Source organism: Sciurus vulgaris (genome assembly GCF_902686455.1).
Source record: "Sciurus vulgaris genome assembly, chromosome: 8".
In the NCBI taxonomy this organism is placed as follows: Eukaryota; Metazoa; Chordata; class Mammalia; order Rodentia; family Sciuridae; genus Sciurus; species Sciurus vulgaris.
Genome location: NC_136468.1, coordinates 138,254,450 through 138,273,014, shown reverse-complemented (window position 1 = coordinate 138,273,014; position 18,565 = coordinate 138,254,450). Strand labels below are relative to the sequence as shown.

The window sequence follows — 18,565 nt, the reverse complement described above, 5'->3', positions numbered from 1 at the left end:
ACTGAGGCTTCTACCCTGGGCTGGAAGCTTGGCCTCATCGCTTGACTTTGCAAGCACTCCCTCCTGGCTTCACCTGAGTGCTCAGAGCCAAGTATGACAGGCCTCTGCCACAGGCTCCTGGTCAGCAGGACAGTCCTGAAGGCAGAGGCCCCATGTCTGTTCCCAGCCACCCTGAACCAGATAGGGTGGCCTGCGGCACCGTCCATGGCCCCTGCTTCCGTGACCCACAGCTCCAGGACCCCGGCCTGCAGCTCCAAAGCAAAGGCCCGTTACAGAACCCCACCTTTTAACAGTTTGGACAAGTGGAGAGACAGGTGAGAAGAAACCCCCATTTTTTTATTGATTAAAAACCCATCCACAGTGTTAACACGGAAAATCTGCAGTGTGATCTGTGATGTGATTGTCCAATCAGGGCTCTGCCTGGAAATCGCCAAGGAAAGGAACGTTAATAAAACATTTCATGATGTTGAAATCAGTTCTTCCCAGGTTACGTGATCCTTTTAGGGGAAGGGGAATGATGTGTCCCACAGAAGGGGAGGGCAATGGTCAAATGCAGACAGTCTTCCCTGGCTTTCTCTAGGGGACTCGGGTAGATGGCTGCCCTAGCCAGCCCCGCTACCATCCTTCCCATCTGCTGAGATCCTCCTACTGCCTTGGTACTATGATTATGTCAGTGATCCAAAGTCCCCTGTCCCAGTTCAGCAGTGTCCTCCTCATTACCCAGCAGCCCTGGTGCCCACCCCCTACACCTACACCAGGGCGCCCCGGTGCTGTATCACAGACTACTGGCTCTTCCCAAGAAAAGGGCCAGGGGCCCAGCCCCACAAGGACACAAAGCCATTTGCTTTGCTTTTTTCTAAGAACACTGGACCCAAAGTGGGACAGCCACAATTTTTGCTGCTGTGCCAATCAAACCTCGGGGAAAGAAAATAATTGTGAGGAACTTGATTCATTTGATTTGGCTTCATAGTCTTTATCTGTTAAAATAATGCTCCTATAGCCCCCTGAAAGCCCCATCTGCACAAACACACCCTACCTTTCTGCTGGAACAGAAACATGTGGCTCTAAGAAGACGCAGCCCCCTGGGTTTGTACCAGAGGCGTGGAGAAGGCAGGAGAAGAAACCTGTCAGCCAGAGGGCAAGACGGCCTGTCTCTGCCAAACCAAAGGCATGGGGCCAGCAGAGGGCAGGGTCTGCCTCAAGGCCAGGTTCCCCCCGCTCCCGGAGCAGTTGTGGGGGCAGGAGAACGGCTGGCATGGGCCCTGGAGAAGCTGACCGCCTGCAGAGTGAGCAACACGCAGCCCACTCCACCGGCCCAGGTCGGCCACAGACGCAGCTTGAACGAGATGCTGCCTCCACAGGAGCTGCTGGCGGTGAGGAGGGCTGGGGAGGGTCTGTTGCGACAGGTTGGCATTAAGGAGGCAAAAGCCAGAGCAGAACGAGGGTGTGCAGCTGGTTAAAGCAATATACACTATGTACAAATGGGTTAATCAGTCCGCTTGGCTGGAGCGTCCTCACCAGGTCCAGGCGCCTCGGCGGGGAGAGGGCACCAGTGGGAAGGGCGGGCTTGTCCAACGCCTTCTTGGCACTCGAGGGGGAAGGGGGGGAAGTGCCAATGGCGCCTCCCGATACAAAAACGTGGAGAGAATTCATTAAATAACGGCACGAAACTGAGACTGTCCCCCGAGGACCCCCGCAGGCCTCGGGCTGGGGAGGGACCGCAGTGCAGTCTCTGCAGTGGACTGTGGGGCATTAGCAGCAGCGTTTCTTTCGTTTACTGTTCTTCGTGAGCTTCACCACGTCGTTTTGTTGTTGCTGCTGCTGTTTCGCCAAGTTGTCTTTCTTTGCTCGGAGAACTAGCTCTGTGATGCAGTTGAACATCTGGAAAGACGACATGGCGGGACTAGCCCCGGACCTAGAGGACAGGCACAGCGGCCGCCCCAGGCCCAGCACTCTGTTTCTGCTCGCGAATGGCTTTGCAGGTGTGTCCCCAGAACCCTTTCTAGGAGGAGGGGGTGAATTATTTAAAGGTCACCAAGGAACATTAAAGACCCACAGCTGTGTGGACTTGGGGACGTCAATCTCAGGGATCGCCACTGACAGGAGAACCCCTTTCCTCTGGATTTGGAATTTTCTGACAATACAGAGCTGCCCTGCCCTGTAGGGAGACGGAGGGGACCACAGTCTGCCCACCCCATGCCACCTCAGTGCCTGTGAGGCCCGGATGTCCTGCCTGGAAACTTTCCTGGACCACCCCACTCATTCCAATGCCAGGGTCCCGTGAAGCTCCATCTACCAATCCACAGTCCTCCCCACTCTGCCCAGAAAAGCAAGTAACAGCAACGTCAGGGGTGGGAGCAGAAGGCATGAGAAAGCCAAGCCAGCGTCTACTGAGCATGTACTTCGTGCCAAGCACTCGACGTGACTTGCTTCACTCGATTCTCATACCTTGTAAGGCAGGGACTCACGTCCCCCTCAAGCTACAGATGAACAAATGAAATCCAGAGAGGGTGGGTCCAGGATTTGGGTCTTGGCCTGACTCTGAGGAGTCTGTTCCCCACTACTGTGTGGCCAGTGTCCCCACATGCAGTGGGGAGCCCTGGACTCCACACATGGGCAGGCATGACTACCCCAAGGCTGGCAAGTGGAGCCACACTGGGCTTGTGGCAAAAGGCCTGGCTTTTCTCTCTCAGAACTGCAACCACTTTTCAGCAGGCGCACAAGAGTACAAGGGACGCTCCGGAGACCAAGGCTCCGACGGTCTGCAGGGATGCGAACAGCCCCTGGAGCCGCTCGGAGGAGCTGGCAGCAAGCAGCCTTTGCTCTGGAAGCCACAGAAAAAGAACCACGTCCCCAGGGAAAGCCAGAGCAGAAAGAGCTAGCAGTGGAGGGATGAGGAGGACTGAAGGGGCCGAAGTGGACCGTGCAGGGCTTTGGGGGGTAGCAGACCCAAGTTTGTGCCTCTCGGTAGCTGAGTGACGTTCCTGAAGTGACGAACACCTGGAACCTCAGTTTCCCCAATTAGAAATGTAGATCCCTACCTCAGAGGCCTGTGAGAACAAGCCACGACCTTCAAAGGGCCTGCACGCAGTAGGCACCCAGTAAATGTTAGTCACTATAATGTTCTCCATTGCTCACTCAGATGCAGGATCAGCTGGGGACCGGGAGGAGGGCTGTGGAGGTCCAGCAGGGCCACCTGGCCCGCTCCCCAGGGTCGCGGGGGGCCTCACCTCTTCCACGTTGACATTCTCCTTAGCACTGGTCTCAAACAACTGGATCCCCATCTGCCCGGCAAACTTGTAGGCATCTTCCGTCTCCACCACCTTCCGCTCGGGGTCGTCATTCTTATTGCCCACTTCAAGGCAAAGCAGAGTTAGCCGGCCCGCAGGGCACCACCTCCTGCCACCCTGCTGCATCCCACCGTCCCCAGCCTCACCTAATATTCGGCACACATCATCACAGTTCTGGTTAATTTCATGAAGCCACCGCTTGACATTGACAAAGGACTCAGCACTGGTGACGTCGTAAACAACAATGACCCCATGAGTCCCTCGATAATACCTGTAAGGCCAGGGTGTATGTCAGGGCACCCGCTTCCCCATGGCCACCTGCCCGCAGCAGGCCAGCAGCTGGGGAGGAGCAGTCGTTCCGACACCCAGCAGCTGGGCTCTGCACCCGGCCTTGGCCACCACGCCCAAGCCATGCCTGGCCAGCAAGAGGGCCTGCTTCAGCAGCACGGGCTCCTCACACCTGTCTGTCCCCAGGCACTGCAGAGGAAGGGTGCCCGCCTGAGGTGGCAGACCAGGTCTAAGCAGTCGCCCCAGGGGACTCGGTCTGCCACCAGCTGCACACTTCTATGTAGTTCTCCTTTTATTTTTAGAGTTGACAATTTTTGTATTTGACATCATGTTATCACTATCCCTGTTTAAACATTCAAAAAATTTTCCTTCCCCAAATCTGACTTAGTACGATGCCATTCCAAGAAGCTGCAGCATTAGTGAAGCCTGGCATATCTGTGTCCCCTCCCTCAGGGGCAGGTGGCACTTCCCTTCCTGCCACTCTTGGCTCATCCACGCTGATGGCAGGGAGAGTGTGGGAGCTGTGTGGGCACCCAGGGTGCCCAGAAGAGGGGGCCGGCCACACCACCACCCAAATATGCAGACGCACACCAGTTAGGTCCAGGAGGAAGGAGGGTGTCCAACGTTCCTCGCCAGACACCTGGCACCCAGCACTCCAGACTAGCATCCCCATTCACCCCAACTGTTCAGGGGACAGATGAAGAACATTAAATAGGAGGACAGGGCTTCACACTTCCCTGAAACCCTGGCAGCACCCCATCACTACATAAACCCCAACAGCGTCCCTCTGCCCCTCTCCTCCCCGAAGCTGCAGAGATTTTCCATCACTGGGGGCGGCTTAGAACACCCAGGATGCGAACCCAAGGGACAGGCTGCCTGCCCCCGGACCTTCTGGCTGCACCTGGCTGGCCCTGAACACTTGCATGCTCCTGCAGCACATCTGGAAAGCAGCTGCGCCCGAGCCCTGGCTCTGAGGTGGCACAGGGTGCAGCAGGCAGGCTGGTGGGCAGCAATCTGAGAAGCCTCCACATTCATGGCCAGTCTGAGGACAAAGAGCAACCCTGGCTCCACCTTGCCACCACCTCAGCTTCCTCAGCTCTGAAACAGGGACACTAGTACTTAATGCCACCACAAGGGCTGCAAGGAGGACGGAGTGGATGCTGGGCGTCTTTAGTGTCTCCACAGCAGTCTGGGGTCCCAGACAGAGGTGGCAGGAAACCAAGAGGCAGCATGCTGGGGCGGCCTGGAGACTGCAAGCCAGAGGAGCTGCCACCACACTCAGGTCCATCTGTCTCCACCCCACGGACATCCGCGGAGAACTCCCAGGTCATTCCGTCCACTGCCTCGTTCCAGGGCCGCAGCACCCCTTGGTTCTGGGGGAGCTTGACAATCCCAAGAACCAGCCCTGGCCCCCCAGCAGCTGCTGTGCCAGCTCAGCACACACCAAGCAGCGTGGCGGACACTCCAGGGCGGTGCGGGAGTGCCTGCCGGGAACCATGAAGACAGGCGACTGTCCCCTGCCAGCAGAGGAAGCGCCAGCAGCAGAGTGCCTCTCAAACCTCCTCTGCTAAGACTGCTGAGATGCCAAGAAATGCCTCCAGCTTCAGCCCAGCACCAAGCCCCCTGCCGCTCCCTGGGAACCTCGCCTGCTCAGGGGCCCAGGGAAGGGGCTCAACCGAGAGCAGTCTCCGAAGGCGCTTGGGCTGGGGATCCGGTGCTCCTGGGCTTCCCGCACGGCAGGACCCTCGTCCCTCAGCAGACCTCCGCCCCAGCCACGCGCAAAGCCCAGCGCTCGGCACCACCCCTTATTCGTCTTTGCCAGGACTTGGTCCCACAGGTGTCAGGGCAGCCAGTACCAGTGAGGGCTCAGGCTGTGGGGAGTGAGCAGGCGGATGCCCTGGTCCCGCCTGGTCCCCAGGTCTGATGCCAGGGCTTCTCCCCCTCCTTCTCCCCGCCCAGCCGCCTCTCAGGGGCAGCGAGACGAGGGGAAAGCTGGCTTTGTCAGCGGCTAACAGGATGCGACTTTGGTTTCTCTTTCATGCCCCAAGTCAAAAAACCAGACCATCCCTCCCGACCGCTCCTTCCTTCTGTGTCAACCACCATAAGGCGCGAGCGTCCGTGGCCCCTGGGTGGGCTGTGCATGCCTCCCACCTCGAGGGGCCAAGGAGCCCTAAATGAGGCTGGCCTTCATCACCCCCAGACAGGCAGGGTGGCCGGCAGGGACCGGCTCCCTCGAGCACCCTGGAAAAAACACACACTGCCCTGGGCAGCGGAGTAACTCCTCCGAAGTCTCCCCCGTGGAATGGAGGAGCGGTCGCCTCCTTCCCACCCACCGTCCTGGAAAGAGCTGACCACGTGGAGGGGAGCGGCTGGAGCATCTGCTGCAGAAAGGGCCCCAGCCCACCAGGCCTGGCCCCAGCCGCAAGCATCTCCCAAGGCCACCCTGAAGCCCCCTAAAGGGGATCTCCGCCGGGTCTGTGGGGCCACACAACCATGAACGAGGTGGAGGTCTGAGCTTTGGCATCAGATGGCCTCAGTTCTGATCCTGACCTGGCAACTGAGCCCCGTCACTTTGCCCTCTCCGCTGGGAGAAGTGAAACACGGGTGGTGAAGCCTTCAGCGACAGGCCTGGTCCAGCGTAAGGACGAGTGGGTCAGTGCCCAGGCCTGGCAGCTCTGGTGCCCTGCGAGGGGCTCCTGCGTGGCCTGCAGTCTCCAGGCAACCAAAGCTCTCAACAGCAATCCTGCCACCTAGTCGTCCTCAAGTTCCCACTACACCTGGAGGGCAGGCTGACCGCCCTCACTCAGGCAGGTGAGTCCCACGGACTGTGCCCAGCAGCCCCAGGCGTGGGAACCCCAGGGCGTGGGGCAGTCCTGGGCCATGGCTCACGAGTGCTCAGCACAGGCTAACGGTGACAGAGCCCTCCTGCCCACGCTCTGGCTGCCACTGTGCGGGTGCTTCACCTTCACAGCCCCCCCGCCCTCAGAGGCTCCTGAGGGGCCCAGGATGGGCACCAGCCTGGCTCCACGCTGCTCCCACGCTGACGGGAGGGCAGGGTCTCTGGCTGGGGAACTTTCTCACAGGCTTTCCAATCCTCCCAGGGGAACTGCTCTGGCTCAGGCAGTCCCCCCACGGAAGAGCCAGGGCTCTGCCACCCCTGGGAGCAGACCACTGCTATAAAATGAGGACAACGGCAGCACCAAGCACAGAGAACTATGGGAGAATTCACTGAGGTGACCCACAAAAAGCCTAAAGCAGGGGATCTGGACCCAGGTCCCAGCATTCAAACAAATCCTAAAAATAAGCCCTCTGGGAAACTGAAACCCAGAGAGTTTAGGCAACTTGTCTGAAGATACACAGCAGAACAGAAATTTAAATTTCAAGCCGTCTGCCTTCGAGCCCTGCTTTCCGGGAATCTGTTCCATCAACGGCCCAAGAACCAAGAGCCCCTGCACAGGACTTGGAGTCAGCTAGGTCTTCTCCTGTTTGCAGCGGAGAACCAAAGGCACCATAGCAGCAAAGGAGGGCAATGCACTCAAGACCGACGTCCGGTCAAAGCTTCGGGGGTAGAGGAAGAGGCTCCCACATACCCATGTTCTTCCAGGCCTCCCAAGAGAGCCACCTCCGAGGAGTCGGCCTGGTGATGGGAGCCCGCACAGAACGGACACCTGCCAAGAGGAACTGCCACTGACTCAGTGTTCACTTGGGCCGGGCACGTCACAACCACCTGGTAAGGCAAACACCACTGCTGTTGCCACTCTGAGGGTAAAGCTGAGCGTCCAAGGGGAGGGTGCGCAGCCACTGTCCTGCCGGACACCAGAGCAGGCCCGCCCACCCCGGCAGCAGCCACGGCACTTCCCTCGTCCTCCGACATCTTCAGGAAGGGGAAGGGCACAGCCAAACCCCACCCACTGAGGTCAGCGACCAGCTCACTTCCCAACAGCCTTGGGACCCACCCAGTGACATTTCTACCACGACCAGCACTGTCACTCAACTTTGTGCAAAAATGCAAGGTGTCTGAGGCGAGGGGCGCAGGTGGGAGTGGGAGGGGACTCACGTGGAGGTGATGGTGCGGAAGCGCTCCTGCCCCGCTGTGTCCCAGATCTGCAGCTTCACCTTCTCCCCGTTGATCTCCACTGTCCGAATCTTGAAATCCACTCCGATGGTGGTGATGTAGCTGCCTGCACACACACGACATCAGCCAGGCCGCGCACTGCACAGGGCTGTACAACCCTGCCCCACCCACACGGGGTCCTGTCAGGTCCAGGCCCCAGGAACCCGAGTAAGGAAGACATGGCCTGCCCCCAGGTGAGGCAGGACACAGAGAAGGAAACTGGGCAAGGCAATTTCACAGTGATAACTGCTACAAAGGAAATGAAAACTAGGATGTGACTGGGTAAGAGGGACGGACTGTCCAAGTGGCTAGGGTGGGGACATGTCAGCTATAACCTGAGAATGGGGCAGACCGATGATGCACTCTGGGTTTTTCTTTTCTGTTCTATTTTAAAAAGAATGTAATGAACCACAAAATTAACCTGCTAAAAGACCAACAGGACCCAACCCGCGCGCAGCTGAAAAGCACTGCGCCAGGCAGAGGAGACAGCAGCGAACTAGCAATGGCGCGGTGAGGACAAGCCTGGGGTGGGAGGCAGGTGGAGGGGCCAAGGCCAGATCTCTGGGCCTTTGTGCCATTTTCGAGAACTTGGACTCTCTTTGTGTGATGGGGAGGCACTGAGGGTTCTAACCAGGGGCATGAGCTGCATGCTAAACAGCTTTCTTGAGGCATCTGTGTGAAAGATGGATTTGAGGAGAATGGCCAGTGAGTTGGTCCAGTCCAGGCTCACAAAGGTGACCACCAAGAAGAGCACAGGTTCTCACTCCCTTTAGAGTGTCCCATGTCACCTACTGTAGGAAATGAGACACACAGATGACCAGGTAAAGCAAGGTAAAGGTCAAAGCCCAACCAGAATGCATTCAGAAACCAAGCCAGCACCTGGTGCTCCTCCACTCTTGGACAACCAAGGAGTAGAGACCTCACACCACGAGGCTCTCCAAAACACCGGGCAGTTGAAGGAGTGAAAAAAAAAATCAAAAACGAAAGAATATGCAGAATAAGCAGCAAGAGGAAGAAAGCTGGAAACAGGTTAGGAAGACCAGTGGTTCTCAACCAGGAATGATTTTAAGTCTGGAGATATTTTTGGTTATCACATTACTAGCAACTTACTGAGTAGATCTAGCGCAGGTATACTGCTTAAAATCCTTCAACACGCAGGACAGCCCCACAACACAGTCAAGATGCCAAGTGTGAAGAGTTCCAAAGTGGAGAAACTTGCTGTAAACTCTGCTCAGGTGAGAGAAGGCCACCAAGGTTATTAAACAGAGAAAAGAACCTGCCAAAGATGTGTACTAGCAGAATAAATTTGGCAGTGTGCGACGTGGTTGGCAGGTGCTGCCATGATGCCTCCAGCTAAAACCAATGAAAGCAAGCCACCTTTAGTCCACTCAGAAAGAAGAAAACGCAGGAGAGTCACCCAAGAGCTGAAGGCTGATTTGATGTGGAGTCAGAGGGACTTTATGGAGGAAGAGTAATGTTTTCCAGCATAACTAGAGGTTGATCAGTAATTATCATCCTTGAACAGAAGATAATGGCAACCACAAATAGCTGGTGTGTACTGAGTGATTACTCTGTTCCAAGTACTGTGATGTGCACAATCTCAGGTGATCTACAACAATCTATAGCAGAAGGACAACTACTTCTGCCTCACCGATGTAGGCTTAGTTACCACATCAGGGTAACACAGAGAAGCCAGCTTTTTCCAACACCCCAACATCAGCCGTGCTGCAGAGCCATTTCAGGGAGAAGAAGGGGGCAAAATCCACTTCACCAAGAGAGAGGCACTAGCCATATAAACACTTCCTAAGTGTCGCATGCCCTCCAACACAGCAGAAGGAATTCCCCACAAGATAATCACACTTCAGTTTCTTACTCAAAGCCGACCCCACCTGAAGCCCCTGTGGTGGTCATGATGTATTTAACTAACAATAACATGCTCAACCTTACCAGTGATCAGGGAAATACTAATTCAAACAAGACTGCACTTTTTGCCTATCATTTTAACGAAACTGAAGCACTAATCAGAGTTGACAAGGGATACTTTCAAACTCTTCAGTAGGACTATATATGAACTAGTCTCAGCATCTTTGAAAGGCAAGTTGACAGTACCTAGGAAAACTATAAATGCACCTCCTTGTGACCCAGTAACCCCACTTCTATGGAACTGTGTGTACAAGAATATACAGTGTACCCCAAGTAATGCAGCATCAATGAAAACAGAAGCAACCAGAAACCACACACGTAACAAGAGCACTGGTAATGAATCGTGGTGCATCCACACAGCTCGGGGAACCTCAGAGGCAGGAAGAGCAACCAGGGAGGTCTACACATAGCAACATGGAAGCATGTTTGGTAGACTGAGAAGGTAAGGAATCAGAAAACAGTTGAAAGATACGTCCCCCCCCCCACCCCCCAGGAACACAGGCTCCTGGAGCAGCAGGGGGCAAGAGCCGGGACATCCGTAATCCTCACATTAGTAAGTCCTTCCTATTGGAAATCTTACTCAAGCATGTACTGCCAGTAAAATTTTTTAACTTAAAAAAAAAAAAAAAGCTGAACACAAGAAGATGCTGTGCAGGAAAATGGTGAGCAGTAAAGGAGCTTTCTTTTTTAACAAGATGGATTAAGGCGGAACACAGAGGCTTCTGACCCGAGCCTCCAGCCCTCTTCTTCCTTCCTCTGGCAACCAAAATGAGAAAGTTCCCCGCGTTAGGCAGAAGCAAGTGTGTTCTGGTGCCGGGGAAGGAGGTTTCAAAACCCAAACGTCCCACCAGCACCCAGGGGAAGACTCACCTGAGAACGTGTTGTCTGCGAATCGTAACAGCAAGCTGCTCTTGCCCACACCTGCAGGAGAGACAGCGCCGATGAGCAGGCTGGGGCGCTCCTCCCTCCAGCCCGTCCTTCCTGGGGGAGTTGCTGCCCGAGTCCCCATAAGGAGCTGGTGGTGCCAGCTGTCTCCTCAAGGCCGCTTCCCATCTCCCCAACCAGTCACACACCACGAACATCTCTTCACTCTATCCTGACCTTCTCCTTCATCCTCCTGTAAGACAAGCTGCTCTTAAATCCCCTGGGGGAGATGACAGAGGGTCTCACACCGCAGCCCTGCTGAGAGCTGTCCTGGGAGATAGCAGAGGACAGACACTGTAGGACAAAGGTCAACCAAATGAGACTGTCCCCCTAGTGCATCCAGAACGTGGTCCCTAGAAAACCACACCCATGTATGGGACTTCTGTTTTCAAGGAGCTTGAAACAAGGAGTTCTAGAACTGACAAGATCCCTTGAGACCATCAGGGCTGTTCTGCAGGTAGGGAAAACAAGACCCACGGCTGGAACCATGAGCCACCTTGCCCTGGCTGAATCACCACCAGCCAGGAGGATGGCGTGGAGGGCTCTGCACCAGCGCCAAGTGCTCAGGCCACTGCACATACTGCAGCAGCTCCTGGTGGCTTACTCCACAAGTGGGCAGAACCCTCAGAAGCCTAGCTTCCCCTTGTCAGCAAAACACAGTGGCTACGAGCTCTAAGTGCCCCTGCCCTGTGAACTCCTGCCCCATCCCCAGCCCCTGTGACCCCTAAGTCCAACGAGGTCAACCTCAGAAGAATTAACATGCACTGATTTTGCCTGCAGGGTGGACACTTCAATGCTCCCAGAGTCCCCTCAGAGGATGTAGTTCCCAGAAGCTAAGCAGCTGACTAAGACGCCTCCACAGGAAGCAGTAGAGCAGAGATCCTAAAGCCAGGGCTCTACAGCGCCTCCTGATACCTACTGCTGGGGAAGTCTGCTAGCACCTGTCTCAGGAAGCAGAATAAAGTGGCCCCAGTGGGTTGCTACATCTCGCTCTTGTTAGATTTTTAATGGAAATGCCAACAAACTATGAGCTCTTGACCTAGGATCTCATAAACGCCCTGCAACTACATGCAAATTTTGAGTATGTATGCCTATTTGTGGGAGAAGCCCAAGGCTTTAATCTGATTCTCAAAGAGGGCACGGTCTCCACCTCCCCCCTCCCGCCCCCTAAGTAACCAAATCTGCAAACCACTGCTGCAGACTGAGCCATTGTGTTTCTCTTAACCTAACCCCTAACATCCTCCTAGGCCAGTCTTCTCTAAGGATCTCTTTTCGGGACTTCGAGTGAGTTATCCGGCGTTGTCCAGAAGAACTTGTTTCTCTGAGCACAACCAGGTCTGCCTTCCTAGACCTGGGTTGAGGCTCTCCTGAGCAGACAGGTGTGTGCCCACAGCACCTGCTGCTCAGCCCAGGGCCCACAGTGCTCTTGCTCAGCACCACTTCCTCATTGCTCAGCCGTGAGGCTTCCTGCTAAGCCCAAGGAGAGCCCAAGTTCTGGGCTGGGTCCTCACTGGTGCCCTGCCTGACACCAACACCCTGCTGCCTCCTTGCTTTCTCCTGGAGTCTTCTGGGACCAGCTTACTCAGCTAAATGCTTGCGTCTGGGCCACTAGGTTGAGTTCCTCCAGTAGGCAGACCTGGCCTCACTCGCCCTGTGTATTCCGTGTGTGAGTTGGGCCCGGCACTTAGTAGGCACCAACAAAACACTGCTTCATGAATTATGACTGGAAAATGCCAATCTCATTGACAGCTCTGCTGCCTAATGCTATTACTGCAGAATTAACAGGAGCCAAAGCAGCAGTTTTCAAACTTTTGGGGCAGCAGAATCTTTTTTAAAATTAAAATTTATCCGAATCCACATATCTACAAAAGACAAGCGGTTTGGTGCTCTCTGCAGTGACACAGCAGCATCCCCTGCATTTACCCCCAAGGTCCTCTACCGAGCAGCTGAAAACCATTAGGCTGCAGAAGGCCACCAGAGTCACCACATGGCCTGCTGCTTTGGACCCAACATCATCTCCAACACCATTCTCCCTTTAAAAGGAATAGAAACCCACTGAGACACGCCATCTCCAGATATCCCAGGAAGAGGCTTCCTTGAGAAAACACAGGGCCACCACTCACCCGATAGCACTTGCCTCAGGAGACACAGAGGGTACCAATCTGTTTTGCCACGGCCTAAGATTCCGTATGGCCACCTCCAGCAAGAAACCTCTGAATCCGATCATCCCCTACCCTGCAGGAAGCACAGGCCCCAGCAGCACTCAATGCTTCCTGGCAGCCAGGAGACACCACACTCAACTGTCACAGCACTCGCCTGCATTCTGCCTCTGGTCCTTCTCATGCCAGCCACACAAAAGTCTTCACCTTGGCCCTGCTCCTCCCCTGGGCTTCTGACCCCTGAGCCCTCTTTGCTTCAATTCCAACCTGTTGCAGACCCTTAGACCTTCAGGTGGTCTCAATTGTAGTCATCTCAGCCAACTACTTCATTGTACAGCCTCAGACAAGTCACATCGCATCTCTGAGCCTCAGTTTACTCATTTGTAAAGTGAAGGGCTTTAACTAGGTCTCTGAAAGCCACTCCAGCCTCCAGGTTCTAGAACGAGGGTAAGTGACCCAACGGATGCAGATGAAATGTGGTTACAAATCTGATCCAATGTCACAAGAATATAAAGAGGAAGTGTAGAATCACAGGCATAAAGAAGAGATGCAAAAGCTGAGGGAATACATTCCAGAAGCATGTACAATGTGGCAGAGTGGGAAGAAGAACTCTAGATTTATAAAGAAAGAAACTAACATTCATTGAGGGCCTACAGTTTGCCAGTCCAACACCCATATGCTCTTACCCATATTAGCAGGGATGTGCATTAATTCCCGGCTTTGCCTCTGATAAGCTGTGTGATTTTGGGCAAGCCAGTCACCTCCTCTGAGCCTTAGTTTCCTTATTTGACAAGCCATACAGGCAATGGTGAGAATCAAATGAGAAAGTGTCCGCGAAATCACTTGATATGCCTTAAGAGGCACACACACAAGGAGCCCAGTGCAGGGTAGCGATGATGTCAGGCTCCCGGCTCAGCTGCAAAGCTTAGTTTGAACTCCCATGGCTACCATCTCCCAGTCTCACAAGTGTTCAACCTGGAGACTCAGCTCACTGTCAGGAGAAATCAAACAGCAAAGCATCTAGCTCCTCTCCACAAGCCAGGCCTCCATGCTCAGACTGAACTAGGAGCCAGATCACATAAATCTTGACCCAATGAGTCTTCTCCCACACCTGAATTCTGAATGGAAAATCAATACACCAGGCAAAATGCACTGTGAGAAAGCAGGCCGAAAACATCCACTGGGTTTTCTGGGGTAGAAAAGCCAGCAAGCTGCATCTTCTTGACTTTAGGCCTTTCATCTTGGAAATCAACACACAAGCTGAAGATGTCTTGCGGCGGGTAAAGACCTTTGACCAGGATAGGCTAACTTTAATTCCAAAAGGAAAAAAAAACCACCTTGGGGCCAGCTGCTCAGAACCAAGGCCAGAGCAGAAAGTAAATCCTATAAAGGCATAAGCCTCAGGACCCCAAGGAGTGCCAAAGGCCATGTCAAAGTACAAGACTACGCAGCTTGCCTAGTTATTTCATTCAAACCACAACCAATCAGTCCTCCACCTTTCTAACTCCATCCCCAACTACAGCAACCCCTCCATCTTATTGGTTAGCCCTAACTCTTCTCCTTACATCTCCCCTCCATCAGCAACCAGAGAAACCCCAGCCATCTTCCACCTGATCCAAACCACCAACCACATCCCAAACCCACTCACAAATGAGACCAAAAAACTATCCACGTCTATGACCCATCTATGACACTGCACCTCACACCCCTACACTCTGGATCTTAAAAGGGATTTGGTTCTCTCTCCCCTTAGCAATCCATGGGCTCTACCACCAACCTGGCCTCTGCCTCCAGTTGTCACATGACCTGCTTCCCCACATTCAACTCAAGTCTGGTCTATAAACTTCACTGCTCCCAAGACTCCTTCCTGGACATCATATAAACCCAGCACCTCAGCTATACTCCCATAAACTTCTGGGGCCTGCCTTCCTGACTTCTTGGTCACCCTATAAACCTGCTCAGCTGCCACACTCCAAACACCTCAAAACCCCTTCACCCTTGCCAGAAACTAGTCTATCTTTCCTACAGACCCTCAGTGTTCATTCATTCAACAAATATGTATTAAGGACTTACTGGCTGCCAGGCACTGTTCTAGGAACTGGAGATGGAGCAGCCGTTTGAGCTAGGAGGACTCAAGGAGTGTGTATGTGGTCCACATTTATAATACTGGCTAAAGCTACCCCCAATTTTCCTCTGGTATATTGTAGGGTGACAGCAAAGACCACTGCTATGTGCCAAGCACTGTTCAGAACACCACACGTGCACTGTCTCACTGAACACTCACATCAGCCTTGGAGCAGATTTACTATGATTTCATTTTACAGATGAGGAAACTGAACCATGCAGAGGCGCTTCACCTGCCTTATCATTTAAACCTCACAGCAATCCCATGAGGCAGGTTCTGGGACTATCCCCATTTTACAGAGGCGTGACTCTTACAGAAGATACGGATGATGATAACAACAATAGCTAACATTTACTTAGAACTTATTTTACGCCAGAACCGGCGCTAAGCACTTTCCCCACTTCATCTCACTGGATACTCACTCACACCACCCAGCGAGGTAAGTCCCCACTTCTCAGATGCAGGAACTGAGGATCAGAAAGGTGAAGCAACTTGCCCAAGGTCACAGAGTGAAGAAGCTGGTAATCCCAGGACTCGAACCCAGGTCTCTCCAACTCCAGAAAATACGCGACTTGACCAAGGTCACACGTGAGGCAGGAGCAGGCGCCGGGAGTGAACCCCGCGCGCTCGGCCCCTCCGCTCAGCAGCCCAGCGACCTGACTCTGCTCCGCGCGGCCCGGAGCCCCTCGGCGCGCCCCTGGGGCCCGCGGCCGCCGGGCAGCCCCGCCCGCCCGCCCCGCGCGGGCCGGCACCTCCCCGCCCGCCTGCCCGCCCGCCTGAGGCCCCCGCGGGCCGCGCCCGGCAGGGCCCGCGCCGCCTCCGGCCGCTGCGGCCCTCACCGCTGTCGCCGATGATGAGCAGCTTGAAGAGGTGGTCGTAGTCCCGGGCCATGGCGGGCGGGGGCGGTGCGCGCGGGCGGGCGGGGTCGGTACTGGCCTCGCGATCCGCAGCTCCCTCCGGGCTGCTCCGGCAGCGGCGGATCCACTTCCCGAACAAACAGCCGGAACTGACAGAAACACCTCCCTTCGCTCCCCCTCCTCCTCCTCCTCCTCCTCTTCAGCAGCCGCCGCCGGTGCCACCGCCTCCCTTCTTCCCGCCCCGCCCCGCCACTGCGCAGGCGCAGCGCCTGGCACCGCCTCTGCGCAGCCGCAGCCCCGGTCGGCCGCGCCCTCGTCGCGCACGCGCACCGCGCACGCGCCCTGGCAAAGTCCCGGCGGGCGCGGGTCCGCCTTTCTCACGTTTTCCCGGCGAACCTCGCACCCGGGACTCGCGGTCCCGAGGGCCTGCGGAACAGGGTCACGGTCCAGCTCTAACTGACAGAATCCAAGGGTGCCAGAGAGCCTAGGCCGTGGCTGTTCTCGCTCCTTCATCCTCGGACCGCACGCGCTGCGGGGAGGAAGTGACAGGCGCGCAGCTGCCGGGGGCGGGCTCACGCCGAGCTCCTGGTTTCTCTGGTCCCGGGACTTGAATGGTGAAAGCAGACTCGTGTGGCTTGGAGGGCCCTGGCACTCCGCCCCTTGCGTCGACGCCGCCTCCGCGGTGCTGGCTCGGGACCCCCAGGGTCTCAGGCCTGCGGACCTGCCACCGAGGGTGGCAGGTGGCTGCCGAGTTAAACAGACAGGAATAGCCTGGCGACACGTAGCTACTAGAAGTGAGGCCTTCAGGTCAGCGAGGGTCAAAATCACACCCCAGCTCGGGGACCCTTGGAGCCTGAGTGTCCCTTTGGTAATATGGGCAGAGTAGTTCCAGAATCGGAATCCGTCCAGCTCGAAGCTGAGCCTGGGAAATGAGTGACCAAGACGCACTCCAGACACTGAAAGCGGCCGCTCCCTCGGCTTGGATTTCACACCACCTACAGATGCTCATCTCAACATCTTGCGGTTAGAGGGGCCCGGGCAGCTGGAAGTTGAGCCCCAGGTTTTTCCATTTCTACAGCTCACCTGTTCTACCCCTTAGAGGTGAAATCAGGGTGTTACCACTACCATCCTCACTGCAGAACTAGGACGATGTTGGTTTCCTTATCACCTGTTTCTTATAACTCTCTCCCTTTCCAAACATCTGCTGAGTATTTCTACTCGTTTTATCAATCTTCGCTTTCTTTGGCTTAATAAAAAGCAGTGCCCCTGGTTTTCAAAAAATGCACAGAAACTTACTGAAAAGTTCAAGTGTTTCCTTCCGAACCACTTCTCTCAGGCAGTCCCTGTTAAGTTTCTTGGATACCTTAAAATTCTTAATAGTCAATGTAAAAAGCCCTGTGAATTTCCTATGCTTAGACACATATGTATGTATCTTGCTTTTTCTTTGTAGCAATATATATATATCATTTCACAGCTGCATAGCATGGTACCTCACCCAGAGGTTAACCATACTGTCACTTTACCCTCTGCTGATAATAAGGTATTCATGTAGTTCATTATTTTTATTGTTATAAACAATGTTGCAGGCAAGATCCTTGAACAGCACATGCAGTGTCTGACTCAAGCCTTTTTTTTTTTTTTGGTAGCACTGGGGATCAAACCTAGGGTCACTCTACCAACCCTTTTATTTTGAAACAGGGTCTTGCTAAGTTGCCCAGGATGACCTTGAACTTGTGATCCTCCTGCCTCAGACTTCCTACCTGCTGGGATTATAGACATGCACAACCATGCCTGACCTGATCCAAGTCTTGAGTTTTTCCAGGAGCAAAGATGTTGTCAGAGGACCATGGGCTTGGGATCTGAAGGTGCTGACTGGGGAGAGAAGCCGCTCATGTGCTCTTGGTTAAAAAAAAAAAAAAATACTTGATCTGGAAAAGTTAATGCCATCCCCTTTGGACCAGCAGTTTTAGTAGGAGAAGCTTCAGTGTGGCCCTCGGACAATCACACCATCCCTGACTAGTCTGTAAGGCAATAGGTTACTCCACATCATCTTCACAACCTGCTCTGAGGTCAGAAGCACTTTGCTTTCAATGCCAAGTTTGAAATCCTGATTGTATCCCTGAAAAGTTTTTGAACAAGATATCCCATTATCTTAGAGCTCCAGTTTCCTCACAGAAAACTACAGTTGTAAGGTTATGTTTATAAGTGACCCGGCACACAGAGGCCTGTGAAAAACAGTAGCTAACATTAATCAAGGTCATTTCACACTGACTCATTGATACTTTCAGCCATTTCCTATTATAGACACTCACACACATTTCCAAGTCAGTTCCTGATATTAGCGCTACGGGATACTTTGCAGGGAGGTAAAGGAGAATTGGCCATTATGAAGACAAGTTTCCTGACTTTGCCTGGATGTGTCATCTGGAATTCTATTGGCATTAATTCCTCCATTCACACAGTGACTATTTAATGAGTGCTTACTACTGTATCCCACAGATTGTACAGCATGTAAGAACAGATCCATTTCCCTCCAAGAGCTTACAGTCTTATCAGAGTTAAGACATACTCAGAATTAAAAATACATGATAGTGTCCTTTGCTGAGAAGAAGTTTTTTAGTTTGAATCCATCCCATTTGTTGATTCTTAATTTTACTTCTTGCACTTTTAGGAGTCTTATTAAGGAAGTCAGATTCTAAGCTGACATGAATAAAATTTGGGCCTACTTTTTCTTCTTTTAGGTGCAGGGTCTCTGTTCTAGTGCCTAAGCCTTTGATCCACTTTGAGTTGATTTTTGTGCAGGATGAGAGATAGAGGTTTAATTTCATCTTGCTACATATGGATTTCCAGTTTTCCCAGCACCATTTGTTGAAAAGGCTGTCTTT

At 53.9% G+C, this 18,565-nt stretch overlaps 1 protein-coding gene across 2 annotated transcripts; it reads right to left on the bottom strand.

Moving 5' to 3' along the window:
* Positions 1 to 315: 315 nt before the first annotated feature.
* Positions 316 to 15,847, bottom strand: RAB35 (RAB35, member RAS oncogene family). Of its 2 annotated transcripts, XM_079151458.1 has the most exons (6): positions 15,663 to 15,847; positions 10,486 to 10,536; positions 7,636 to 7,759; positions 3,437 to 3,561; positions 3,231 to 3,355; positions 316 to 1,881 (listed from the first exon to the last, which is right to left on the bottom strand). In XM_079151458.1, exons 1-6 carry the CDS (start codon positions 15,712 to 15,714, stop codon positions 1,753 to 1,755), a joined length of 606 nt encoding a protein of 201 aa, XP_079007584.1. In that variant the 5' UTR covers positions 15,715 to 15,847; the 3' UTR covers positions 316 to 1,752. The 2 variants fall into 2 exon arrangements, with proteins under 2 accessions (XP_079007584.1, XP_079007585.1); XM_079151459.1 differs by lacking the exon at positions 3,231 to 3,355.
* Between the last annotated feature and the right edge of the window lie 2,718 nt (positions 15,848 to 18,565).